The 13,381-nt window shown below is 43.5% G+C and overlaps 2 protein-coding genes and 1 long non-coding RNA gene across 6 annotated transcripts in view; 2 read left to right on the top strand and 1 right to left on the bottom strand.

The window, feature by feature from the left end:
• The window catches only part of LOC310843240 (cilia- and flagella-associated protein 337-like), a 1,288,916-nt gene that overhangs the window by 64,871 nt on the left and 1,210,664 nt on the right, over positions 1 to 13,381 (top strand). The gene's annotated exons all lie outside the window — the stretch shown is intronic.
• Positions 325 to 9,591, bottom strand: LOC310843882. The gene is made up of 4 exons (XR_014563738.1): positions 9,453 to 9,591; positions 5,457 to 5,515; positions 2,690 to 4,022; positions 325 to 1,908 (listed from the first exon to the last, which is right to left on the bottom strand). It is a non-coding gene; the product is annotated as an uncharacterized lncRNA (long non-coding RNA).
• B3GLCT (beta 3-glucosyltransferase) overlaps positions 6,893 to 13,381 on the top strand; it is a 78,182-nt gene continuing 71,693 nt past the window's right edge. Inside the window, exons 1-3 of one of the 4 annotated variants that reach the window (XM_083736856.1) lie at positions 6,893 to 6,960; positions 8,658 to 8,693; positions 9,844 to 10,090. In XM_083736856.1, the coding sequence (XP_083592982.1) occupies positions 8,685 to 8,693; positions 9,844 to 10,090 (256 nt within the window). In that variant the 5' untranslated portion in view covers positions 6,893 to 6,960; positions 8,658 to 8,684. Of the gene's footprint in view, positions 6,961 to 8,657; positions 8,694 to 9,508; positions 9,594 to 9,843; positions 10,091 to 10,140; positions 10,297 to 10,941; positions 11,760 to 11,882; positions 12,012 to 13,381 lie in introns of those variants that run through there. The other 3 variants (XM_083736854.1, XM_083736855.1, XM_083736853.1) reach the window with 3 other exon arrangements.

Raw genomic sequence — 13,381 nt, 5'->3', positions numbered from 1 at the left:
CTCAACATGGCTCAAGCTTTTTCATGAAACTACCTAGATATTATGTATAGACAGCCATAATCACGAAGCATGCCGACTAAACTGCACAGCTACATTTATAAGGCAGTGTTTGTGTGTAAGTCTATGGTTTCCTGGAATTATATAAATAAATCTGTAACATCTGAAGATATGCAGAAAATTAGTATCTGAAAGACTCATTAACTTGTCAAGTAATTCCTGCATGTTTGGAACTCTTCAAAAATATTAGTGAAGCAGTGAACTGCTCTGGTCAAGCTCTGAAAACTATTTCCCCACAAACTCAGAAAACAGCTTGGTGTGTGCCCTCTCCCCTTCCTCCAAACTCTCACTCCCATCCACCTCCTTATTTGCTTTGCTGCTTTAATGTCAGCCATGGCAGGGTGGAGAAGTTGCGCAGCAGTGCTGGGAAACTAGATGGTTCAGGGCTTCTGATATCTGGCTTTCAACTGCAGCAGTGTGCCAGACACCTTGCAGGCTGTGGGTGAGGAAAGGATCTCCATCCCACCACACTGCTGGAGTGGCAATGAATGCAGAAGGAAAGTGGGTGGGACGAAAGACTTGATTTCTCCAGCTCAGTTTTAAATCTCAGCCAGAGAAGAATTTTCTGGACACTTCAGAAGATCATACAAAGAGCCTGCTGGATCAGGCCAGTGGACCATCTAGTCCAGCACCTTGTTCTCACATTGGTCACATAGATGTTTGTGGGAAACCCTGGTTTCCAGCAACTGGTATACAGAAGCATTACTGCCCCAACCATGGCCAGCATTATGAGCCACCAAGATGCAGATTTCCATGCCTGGCAATATGCGTTTCTGTGATATTGCTAGGAAATATTATCAGTGCCCTGTGGCAAACATGAGAACTATTTTTAGTGTATTTAGTTTAGTTTGCTCTTTAGTGTATTTCTTCCGAATAGCAGCTGTGCTGAAGTTTTTCAGACCATAACCATGATTATAGCATCCATTTCCAATTGAATACATTTTAAATCACCGAAAACAATGTGCCCCACACCTGCATTGCCTTTTTATTACAATTGCTGTATGCAATGCTTAAACAATTTAAACACCACTGCATTTTCAGTACCCATAATATATGCTCTTGTCCTTGCCTGTAGGATCAATCACAGACTGCCGTGCTTGCAGAAGGACCTTCCTATTCAAAAGGTAATATTTTACCTTTATCTCTTGTAGGCAGAGCTGAGTATGGAAGGTGTTTGAAGAATGAGAGCTTGATTGCTGCAGCAAGCAACATAGTGGTATTTCATGTCCGGAGTGTATCTTTGTGTGGGGGAGAAGGGAGTGTAGACTTTTGCTGTATCCATTTCCCAGGGGGGCATATGAATATCAAATCAATATTTATTGTTTCTAATCTGAAAGTGCTTAATGTAGTTGTTTTAGGAGGAAGGGCATTTTCAGCTGTTTGTCTCATAATGATATGAATGCATGCTTGCACAAGGTAGCAAATGGCTGCTCAGAAAGTCCAGGGCAGGCTGCTAGAGCAGGATTACAACCATCCTGCATATAACAGAGGGATAAATGGAGTCCAATCATGCACAAGCGCTGAAAAATCCTGATGCATCTTGCCTCTAAGAGTTTGGCATTAGAAAGATGGGACCTGAATAGATTGCCTCTGCAGAAAGCTAAAACAGGGGGGGAAGTGACTTGTAGGGTTACCACTTATTCACTTCCCCAAATAAGGAAATGCACCATCAAAAAAAGAGGACACAGAGTTCCATAAAATGTACCCAGGTGTAAATTTAGAAATTAGTATAATTTAAATAGAAATACCGTACATCTCACCATGGGGGACGGGATGTGATCAGGTAACTTATGTGCTAGCTCAGTCAGCTGTCAAGGTGCTAACTGCCGGTTGGCAGCTTCAAGGCCCCTACTACTCTCCTTTCATATAGGTCTTTATCTTTGAACCAGACTTGGACCAGACATTCCCCTGTAAAATGGAAGACATAGGTACCCTAGCACCTGGAGGTGGGGACCTAGGATCATGAAGTCCAACCAGGCCAGAGGCTAAGTGGCAGAGATGGGCTGTCAGGTCTAATGTATCATGAGATAACTTTGGTTAGTGCTATAGTTAAAGGTGCTTGGGCCTTATGAATCCCTTTCCCTACCAAAATTATTTTGAAATTTTCTGATGGGCTAAAGCTCTGAAATGTGATCCATGTGTAATATAGGTAAAGGTAAAGGGACTCCTGACCATTAGGTTCAGTCGTGGCCGACTCTGGGGTTGCGGCACTCATCTCACTTTATTGGCTGAGGGAGCCGGCGTACAGCTTCCGGGTCATGTGGCCAGCATGACTAAGCCGCTTCTGGTGAACCAGAGCAGCGCACGGAAACACCGTTTACCTTCCCGCCGGAGCGGTACCTATTTACCGTATCTACTTGCACTTTGACATGCTTTTGAACTGCTAGGTTGGCAGGAGCAGGGACCGAGCAACAGGAGCTCACCCCGTCGCAGGGATTTGAACTGCCGACCTTCTGATTGGCAAGTCCTAGCCTCTGTGGTTTAACCCACAGCGCCACCCGCGTCCCATGTGTAATATAGGACTCTTCCATTTTGGAAAAATATGAAAATGGGGCCATCAAATTCATCCCTCAAAATGTCAGACCCCAAAGCCCCTTTTGAGTGTTATATGGCTTTGGGGATGGGGTGGGACTGTGCACATCTGACATCCATATGTTCATTGTAAGTTTTGAAAAGCCTTCTGCACAAGACTTCACAGTGTACTTGGAAGCCCAATAACGTTTTTTTAATAACTAGTGTTGTAGTATCACATTATAATACAAAAATAACATTATGTTATATTGCTATACTTCTATTTTATTGTGTGTGTGTGTGTGTGTGTGTGTGTGTGTGTGTGTAAACAATGATCCCGGTCTGGTGCTGATGCACACAGGGGAAGGCAGGTCTGAAGGTGCAGAACCACAGATTGCTCCAAGTGAGCAGCTTGCTTCCTTGAAGATCAGAAGTTCACCCAGCCTTTTAAAACCTTTGTCCCTTGTAGAGATCTTAAAAGCCCAGTGCCCCTGGCCTGAAGACAGGTGTCCCCCCCCCCTCTATGTTCGGTAGCCACCTGTCTGGTGTGCTTTCTGCACCAGTGAGTAGTGTGGGGGACATTTGGTTTCTCAAGCCCTGGTGGTATGCAAGGTCCTTCTAACAGCCTCAGGCACACTGGTCTCCTGTGTGTCTACAGCAACAAGCTCTGAACTTGATCTGGCTCCTTAGCTGGAGACTTTGCAGCCTCCACCTTTGTGTTATTATTGCTGCAGGATTTAGGACAGTAATCACTTTAATGATAATTAAAAGATTGATTTAAAAAAATGGAACAAAGGTAAGAGTGAATGTGTGCTGAGATTCAAATGGTGTCACCCATGTCAGATATGTCACTGCTGACTGGTGTGGATGGAATGTAGTAGGATGTTAACATAGGAAAAGTTAGTGTGGAGTAGTGTGGAGTCCTGATAGTGTGGAAAATTCATTGTAACTTACAACAGAACAATAAATAGTTCGTGTTAGGCTGGAAGCAACCTTAGAGTATACAAACAGCTGAATACTGAGTCCCACACATTCTGACCTGGCAGCCATAGGCAATGCATTAAAAGGATTTTTAAAAACTGAAAATGTTGTCTCTTTTTTGGTACCAATTAGATCTTTTTTCCTTGGGCTAATAGCAGCAGGTGGCAGTTGTAAATGGAATCATAGCAGGGCAGAAAGGGTCAAAACCTTCGCTCTTATGTGCTGCACTTCCAATGAATATTTTGCCCTGTATGTTGCAGACCCCACAGCTACTATTATTTAAAAAACAAATAAACTGATAGCCGTAGTGATACATTATGTCAAGTTTGGCTCTAGAGTGGTAGTGAATACCAAGGGTCCCCAAGTATAAGTCTAAGGGGCTGCTGAACTTACTAGGCAACCCTGTGGTGGTTGTATCTTTGGCATCGTAGGACTGCGTCCTTAAAAGTATAGCAGAGGAAAGTTTGTGGAATCTAGAAGAAAAAAGAAAACTATTGCTTTTTTGATTCAGGATAGACAAAAGAAATTCAGTTAAGTAAATTGGCCTGCTCTGCTTTCGGTATCATTGTGTTTTACTGCTCAGTTGTAAATTCAGCTAATTAGGCATACTTCTAATTGATTTCTGCCTGATGTGTGTGCAGGGAGAAGAGTCAAAAGAAAGTGGGGGGGGGGAATCCTGTGCTGAATCCTTTGAAAGAGTTCAGATAATCCATTCTTATCTTACATCATGTTTCTTCTTAATGTGCTCTTAAATGATTTTGAATTTGTATTGAGCATTATCGCTGATACAAGCACGTTATCGAAGTTTTTAGGATTAAAACGTGAACTGCTTAGAAATCTGTTGTTGCACCTTATTGGTAAAAACTGACAATCCAGTACAGTGGTACCTCGGGTTAAGAACTTAATTCATTCCGGAGGTCCGTTCTTAACCTGAAACTGTTCTTAACCTGAAGCACCACTTTAGCTAATGGGGCTTCCTGCTGCTGCTGCACTGCCGGAGTACGATTTCTGTTCTCATCCTGAAGCAAAGTTCTTAACCCGAGGTACTATTTCTGGGTTAGCGGAGTCTGTAACCTGAAGCATATGTAACCCGAGGTACCACTGTATAGGCAGGAAGTCCCATGTAAACTGGAATCAGCAGGGGACAAATAGAAAACATAAAAACCTGCCTACGTGTTCATCTATCTCAGCGTTCTCTACTGCGGGGGGGGGGGGCTTTCCAGCACAAGAGCCAAATTCCTTCAGCATAGCCTTCCAGGGGTCACATGCCACTGGCAGGTGAGGGCAGACGCAAAAGTAGGCAGAGCTCATTTTACCTTTGTACGGGGACTCGTTTTTACACTCACACACAAGGCTCTCTCTATCTTCCATCCAGGCAAGGAAGACACATTTTCAGACTTTAAGGGCACACTGCAGCCAGGGGAAAACACAAAAGAATGGCACAAAGGAAGGCTGGTGGGGTGTGTGGCCCTGGGGCCAGATAGAGAGGCCTGGAAGGGCTACGTTTGGCCCTTGGGCCTAAGGTTCCCCACCCTTGGTCTACTGTGATCAGCAGCAGCTCCAGTGTATTGGGCAGAGGTGTTTCCTGGCTCTGCTCTGCTCTGAGATTGGCAGTGTCTGTTACTAATGGTGGGAACTTCTGCTTTGCCATCTTCGGATAATTGGAGAAAGAGCAAAAAAACCAGCAAATGCTTCTTGTTGACACAGAACACCTTTTCCGGGTGTTTTATTTAAATAAAAAAATTGTCCTTGGCATTATTTTTCAACGGGGAAATATCAAAATATTCACAAACTATACCCCAACTTCTTCATTCCCAGATGTGATGGTTAATAACAGCAGCAGCAGCAGCAACAACAACTGGTCTTTTTTAAAAGAAAATCTTGAACTTTAAAAAAACGATACTTGCCTGTAGCCATGTAGCCTCGAAGGATTTAAATTATATCTTGTTTTCTTTGTCCTGGCAACCTGTATTACAAATAGGACACATGAATAATTTACAAATGGAAATCTCAGCAATATAATATAAAGCTATACAATGCCAGACAGGCATTTATTGCTGAGAGATAAATGTTTGTTATTATTATCCTTCACATAGGTAATGTTCCCAGAATTCAGAGCAAGGCTAGAAAAAATATTGTGATTCCTACATTTTTAAAAATAATGACTCTGTAGAACAACTCTGCCATAAGAAATGCTGTGTCCAGCAAGTAAGCTATAGAATCTCAACCATAGAAAATTATCATGTGAGAATTATTCTTTCAGGGCTAATAAATTCATTTTTTTGGATCTGCTTGATTTCAAAATTATATTTTTTTTATTAAATTTTTATTAAGTTTTAGAAAAACAACAAACATAAGAAAAAACAAGAACAAATACACAAAAATAAAGAAAAAATAGTTTCAAAAAGGAAAAGAAAAAGCACATTTCAAAAAAAAAAAGAAAAACACAAAAATCCCTCTTTTTACTTCTCATGTTTGATTCACTTATTTTCTTGACTTCCTCACATCCCCCTCTTTTGTATCCCTGTTACAAATTAATTCAGCAAATTCATATCCAATTTATTTGTCTAATTATCCATCTAATCTTATTTAGAACCCCTTCAGTTCATTTCAATGCCATTAACTGTCAAAATTTTTACAATATTTCTGTAAATAAATTTTAAATTTCTTCCAATCTTCTTCCACCAACTCTTCTCCCTGGTCTCAGATACTGCCAGTCATTGATTTCAAAATTATAATGAGTGCTATAAAAGGATATTTAACAGACATGCCCTGTGAGTATATATACGTTTACTCAGAAGCAAATTTTATCTGTCTCAACGGGACACGGGACTAATGCATTACATCCATTGCTCAATGAGATTTAGGCCCAAGTAACTGAGACCTAGATCCAACTTCTCAAGCAACACATGAGTTCCTTCAAAGAGTGATAAACAAACAATCTCACTGGGCATTTCCAAACGTAGGTCTTTGCACTCCAATCAGAACACTGTCTTACAGGGGAAAGTATGGTAAATTGCTATAGTTTAAATGGACTGGCATGACATCAAGACAGTCGGGGGAACGGATTTGGCATTCAGGGCGTCTTGAGATTGCTAAAATTAAAATAGCACAATCTGTTGTAGTGGTATGTGTTGTTTTGAAAATTATTGAAAAGTAAAGTCAACAGACTATATTCCTCCATATAAAATGTTTCCATGTTATGTGGCGGTAATATTTCATTTCTGTTGACTACACAGGTACATCTCCAGGTACATTGAACTTGTCATTTGAACAACAGTTAAATTTCTTGATGGAAACCCTTGGTTCATTTCACTTCTAAGACATTGAATTACACAATGAATCAGTGCAGATGTCCTTCAGCTATATATAGTTATAATTAGAAGATGGATTTTGTGCAGCATACATCAGGTAAGGAGGATATTTTCTGCATAAGTCTGTTTGAGGACTGCAGCATTGAAATTCTTACGTAACTTTGTAATGGTGATTGTTTTCTAATGGTTTGCATTATTTGTTTCTAGTTGAAAGGTAAAAACTGGTGTACCATTAGAAAGTGTCTTAAAAGGCACTAATACAGTATTTACCAATATAAAATCTGTTTAACCATTTTACTGCATTGCTAATATAGGGGTTTCATTAATATTTTAACATCTACTTGCTCTGTTTACAAGCTGTTGCTTGACAGTTAATGGCATTCTGTTTTCTGTGAAGAGGAAAAGTGCTTGAAACGTAATAAAGCGAGGAATGCATGCTGACCCTGATCCATTAAAAAACCACATGAAGCAAATGGCAAATCTCACTCATCCAGGATTGTTGGCACATCATCATACCACAGTATGCCCCACGGAGGACCTTAAGGTCCATAAATAGCAACACCCTAGAGGTCCTGGGCCCTAAGGAAGTCAGATTAGCCTCAACCAAAGCCAGGGCCTTTTCAACACTGGCTCCAGCCTGGTGGAATGCTCTGTCTAATGAGACCAGGGCCCTGCAGGGTCTGATTTCTTGCCGCAGGGCCTGTAAGACAGAGTTGTTCCGCCTGGCCTTTGGCTCGGAATCAACTTGATCCCCTCCCCCTCTTTCCCTTTTCCTTCTGTAATGGAACTCCTATTTGGGGACTTCCCTGGCTTTTTTCTGATCCACGTATGACCAGTCTGGATAGTTGGCCTTGGTGAAGATTTGACATTTTCATCCTCAAAATGTTTTTGATTTGAGTTTCTACTGAAATGAGGCTGCATTTTAATGTTGTACTTAATCTTGTTTTTAAGTTGTATTTTGATCAATTGTTTTTACCTGATGTTAGCTGCCCCGAGCCCGGTGTTGCCTGGGGAGGGCGGGGTATAAATAAAAGTTGTTGTTGTTGTTGTTATATCATAATAATTTTTTTTCTGTTACCAAATATTAAAAGTGTTAAAGTGTTAAAGAAACTTGGCTTTAAAAAACCACAGTCCTATGCATGTACACTCACAAGTCCATCCTACTGAGTTCAATGGGAGTTACTTCAAAGTAAATGTGCATCGGATTGCAGTTCTAACAGCATAAAAAAGTACAAGGTTAAATCCCCACCACAACAACTAATTGTTATGGCTGCTGCTTTCAAGGGGCAACATTATCTGTCTTTTGTAGTTTTAAAATTCATGAAATGTTATTAAAGTATCTGTTTTTAACTGGGGGGTTTTATTATTATCCTCGCTGTTTAATTTTCTGAGCTTTTGCTGAGACTATAATACTATTTAAAATCCATGAATTATTTTCCCTTAAGTGATAAGTTTAAAAATGTATTCTATAGTTCTCCTTAGAGAACTGAATAGCCTGAAGATGTTTGCTATATTTATCGCTCTTCCTAGATGGGATGGTGTGTTTGGAAAGTATGTATAGTGTTTGCAGCAGAATATCTTAAGTTTGTAAGTGTGTGCAGAACAAGTTATTTTCTAAATGAATTAATGTTGATTAACCACAGCTTCTGGGTCTGTATGCAATAGTAACAGTTTAAAATGGCATTTTGATTACCATTTCACATGTGTGTATGCATTAAAAAGAAATTCATCTCTAAAGACTTCTTAGTCAATGCTTACAACAAAATAAACACACATTTTTTGTTTTTCGTCTAGGAATACTGCTCTGGAAACCATTCCCAAATGAACCAGGTAACCATGATTTTTGGTAATTCCTATTCAAGCTGCACCATTAATGTGGAATGGAACCTTAGCACCCTGACTAGAAGTTTGACAGGTAACTACTACATGGTTGGGTGTATGTCTCAAGGAAAGTGAAAAACATGAACTGGTGAAAGTTGCTGCATGTTGAAAATTTGTGTGGACATGAATAATGTGAAGGTTATCTTGTTAAAAGGGTTGTAGCTAAATATTTAATGGAGTTTTGTAGAGGTTGTGCCTTCTAACCTAAGCACAGCTAGCTGTAATTAGTTTATTGTTGATTTAGTAAGCCCTCAGCATGAAAGTCTGACTTAGGAAGTGGTAAAATGTCATAAGCCCCACTGCATTTCACAAGATTTGCGCTAGTCTTTGTTGCCAGACCTAAACAAACAAAAACAGCTGGAACAGAACAGCATAGAGTTCATGCTCCAGGTTGTCTATGATGGATTTGATCCTCAGCAGAGATACCCAGAGGCGAAGCCAATTTTTAAGTGGATCAAATACGGCTTGGTGCTTGCTTGGATTCTTGGGGCGCAATGAATGCTAAAACTGAGCCAGCAAGGCCCTTCTTAGGCCCTTAATTATGTCCAGCCGCCATTTAACACAAGTGAGTTACGCCTTGATATTTTTCAGAGACCCGAGTATGCAGTCTTTGTTTATGTTCATTAAAAATCAATGGGAGGCCTTGAGGACGCTGGCTGTTTTTTTCCTCCTGCCTTAAGACTGCACAAGACAGAAGTCAGCCCACACCTGAATTAGCTTCCCCTGAATTCCCTTCTCCTGTCATGTTCTGTTCGGCCTCACTTCATTGAACATTAACGGGCATGTCTTGTGCCCGGGAGATGAGGGAGGTGTCTCTTCCCGGCGCCTGTTCTGAGAGCACCCAAGCAGGTGAGTCGTGAGGCGGGTCAGCAGGCGCCCTGGGGTGGGGGACTGCGGGTCTCCACACACACACACACACACACAGCCCAAGCTGCCCCGGTGAAGGAAGAAGCAGCCCCTGAGCAGCCGTCGAAGAAGAGCCGAGGCGAAGAAGAGCCGAGGAGAAGCGAGCGGCGGCCGTTTCGGCCCGCGAGATGGCGCCGCTGAGCCTCCAACTCTTTCCCTCTCTCTCTCCCTCTCTCTCTCTCTCCCCTCACAGGCTTCCCGGCGCCCGGTTCTGTTGGGCGGCGATACCTCCTCTGAGGCCGCTGGGAGTCGGCTCCGCTCCTGCCAGCAGAGGCGGAACAGCGGCCAGTGGCGAAGTCCCGGGAAGAGAGGACGGGCTCCCCTCCGCGAGGAACAGGAGTGGAGCCGAAGCTGCTGCTGCCGCCTCCTGCTGCTCCTCCTCCTCGCCATGCCCCGCGCTTTAGCCGCCTGCCTTTTCCTGCTCCCGCTCTGCGCCCGGGGTGAGTGGGGCGGACGGAGAGGGGACATTTTGTGGCACGCGGACGGCGGTTGGGAGGAGACGCCGCGGCGCCGCTTCCCCCCTCGGGCAGGCGGGGGAAAGAGAGGTCGAGAAGCCGCCGCCGCCGAGCCGCCCTGTGGCTGCCCGCCGCCGCGTCGTGAGGGGAACCGGATACGCGAGGGAGCCTCTCTGCCCCGCTTCCTTGAAGTTTGTTCGTGGGATGGGCGGGCGTCCCCTTCGCGTGTAGTCGCTCCGTCCGTCCGTTTCCCTCTCCCTTCAAGATTTAAACCGCTGCCGTCGCCGCACAGAGACAGCCCTGAGGAAGCGCTTGTTTTCCTGAGGTGGCGCTGGCGGTGGGTGGGCGCTGAGCCCCAGGCGAAAGAGCCCGAGCAGCTCATCTCCAGAAGGGCAGCCGCAAACCCCGGGGTGGCGGGTGGGAGAGCCTTGTGGCCCCGACGGCACGGCTTGGTGCGGCAGAAGCGGCTTTCGTGGGCTAGGGTAACCCGCCGTTGCCTCGGAGGAAGTGGCGTTTTAAATCCACAGAAAGCTAACAATAGGTCAGGGACCTTATTTTTTTGGGGGGGGGGGGGTTGTGTGGGGCGCTGCCGAGAAAGCTCATGGCATAAGACGGCACAGAGCATAATAAGATCGCCACCTTCTGCGTTAGGGAGATTTAGTCCAAGGCAAACAGCCAATCCGTTCCCGATTCCACCTGTAAAGCCAGCAATAGTGGGCTATTATAGGGCAGGTATTTTCAACCTGTTCGGACCCACTTTTAATCCGAGCGTGTGTTTGGGGACCTATTTCTTCACCCTTTTGCCATATATTTGCATGGGAGTGGTAGTGCTCCTGTTGCGACCCCCCTCCTAGATCAGTGGGCTAGGGAAAAATCCACCCTTTTAGCTGTGTTTCTGAGTATGACAGGGTGCATGAAGGCTACACTCCTTAAAACACTGAAAGGTCTAAGGTCTGCCAGAACACAGCTGGGCTGCTTTTATTCCCCCTGAGGAAATGTGCACTGAGTAGTTCGCTTGTATTTAAAAGGGTGGCTGATTAATATGTGTTAAGTGATGGGGAGTGTGTGCTGACTATGGTGTTCACAAAGAAGGACCTTTAACCATTATACTGATCCGCTGACAAAAATTACTGCTTCCCAGTGAGCTACATCAATTCCCCTTTCTAATTCCTCCTCACTGGAACTGGTTTTTCAAAGCAGGACCTTCTGATTGAATTGGCTGCACCTTCCATTTATTTGTTTAATATCCTGCCTTTTCCCCAGAACCAGAACTTAAGGCGGCCCACAAAAATTAAAATAACATGGATAAAACATAGTTAGCTAAAAACACATATGAAGATAATAGTTAAAAAATAACTAAACTGTGATGGAATTAAAACAGTGTGGAAAAAATCTATTAAAATATAAATATTTAAAACAGCCCAGCACTATTGAGAGCCCTTTCCTTAAAAGCAGTTCCCAAAGCATGTTGGAATAAAACAGTCTTCACCTGCCAGTGGAAGATCAACAAGGAGAGAGCCAGTTTAGAACTCCCTAGACAGAGAGGCTAAAGCCTGGGAGCAGCCCATGAGAAGGCTGCACACCCACAGAATGTGCTGTGAGGATGGTGGGACTGAGAGAAGGGCTTCCTCAGAAGTTCTCAGAGCCTGGACAGGTTTGTATAGCAGAAACCCTTATAGGGCTTTATAGGTCATAACTAGCACTTTGAATTGTGCCCAGAAATAGATTGGGAGCCAGTGGAGCTGTTAAAGCAAGGGGAGTTATACTTTATTTTCAGCTGCGGAAGCTAGCTGGGGCTATACATATACAACAGCCTAGCGAAGGAGCTTGCTTCATGAGCAAGAGGGAAGCCCCAGCTGATGCAGCATCTCTGCCTCAATGACAAAATGTCAAGCCAAGATAACAAGTGAGTTAAGCATGCAGTTAGAATGACAGGAGCAGTGTGGGAGCTATCCAGTATATTTTACAGAATGTCTCATGCACAATTATGTGCCTATTGGATAGAAGTCATGGTTGCGTACTCAGTGTAATGAACTCCTGGCCCTTAGGGAACAAGTTCATTCCCTTCAGGCCAAGGTAGCAGAACTGGAGAAGCTGAGAGAGACAGGTTGGTGGATGAAACTCTTGTAGATGCCATAGTTGCATCCTGTTCCCAGGGTAGCAACCCCTTTGCTGCCATGGAGAATGAGAGTCTTGAGGAAGGAGAGCATCTCTCTGAGGAAGAGGGAACAGTAATTTAGAATGGATGTCATTTTGGGAGATGAGCAGTTTTCCTCTTGTGTCAAGGATAGTCCTCCAAGTTGGAGGTTGGGTGATCCTGGTAGTGCCTGATTTAATCATTAGGGGTGCAGATAGTTAGCTTTGTGATGGGCATGCTGACTACATGTCAACCTGCCTGACTAAAAGGAGCAGACTCTTCCTCAGAATTGCTATGGGTGATGATACTAGGCCCTAAGAGTAATTTACTACCTGACCAAATGGTCCAGGGTGATGGAGAATGAAATCAATGAGGCAACCAAATGAGGATGTGTTTTAGTAATGGGTCACTTCAGTTATTTTCACATAGACTGGGTTCATATGTTTTCCAGTGATGACAAAGAGCTAAATTTTCTAAGTACTGTTAATGATCACGCCCTACAGCAGTTTGGTCCTGTAACTGACCAGAGGGATGTCACCCAGGACCTGGGGCAAGATGTGTTGTTGAACTGATTAGGAACAGTAACCACAGTGCTATCAAATTCAGTATGTATGTAAGTGGGCAATCGCCAAGAAAATTGGAACACAATCACATTTGACTTAAAAAGATGAAACTTCCCAAAAATGAGGAGATTGGTAAAAAGGAAAGGGAAAGGGAAGATAGATGTCTCTAGAATGCTTGAGGGTTGTTCACCATAACAGAAGTTCAGTCTGATTGCATCTTTCTTGACTGCAGGTCAAGAAAGGTACCACCAGGGACAAGTGGAGTAAAGGAAGCTGTTGAAGGCAAAAAGGTCTTCATAGCAGTCTTTGCATCTGTATTCACAGTGGAATATGCAATTAGTCTCTAGGATTAGCCTTTGTGCCAGAGGACTGGAAGTGGCATCAATTTTTAAAAAGGCATCCAAAGAAGATCTGGGCAAGTCTGTTGTGGGAAAACTGGCAGAAAGTGTTATTAAAGATAGAATTACCAACCATGTAGTATAACAGGTCTTGCTGAAGCAGAACTGGTATGGCATCTGCAAGGATGTCTTCTCTCACTAACCTTTTAGAGTTCTTTGAGAGTCTCAAAAAGCATAT

The sequence above is a fragment of the Podarcis gaigeae genome (assembly GCF_964106915.1).
Source record: "Podarcis gaigeae genome assembly, chromosome: 4".
Lineage (NCBI taxonomy): Eukaryota > Metazoa > Chordata > Lepidosauria > Squamata > Lacertidae > Podarcis > Podarcis gaigeae.
Note: the sequence above shows the minus strand (reverse complement) of the source record. Positions and strands in the feature narration are given on the sequence as shown.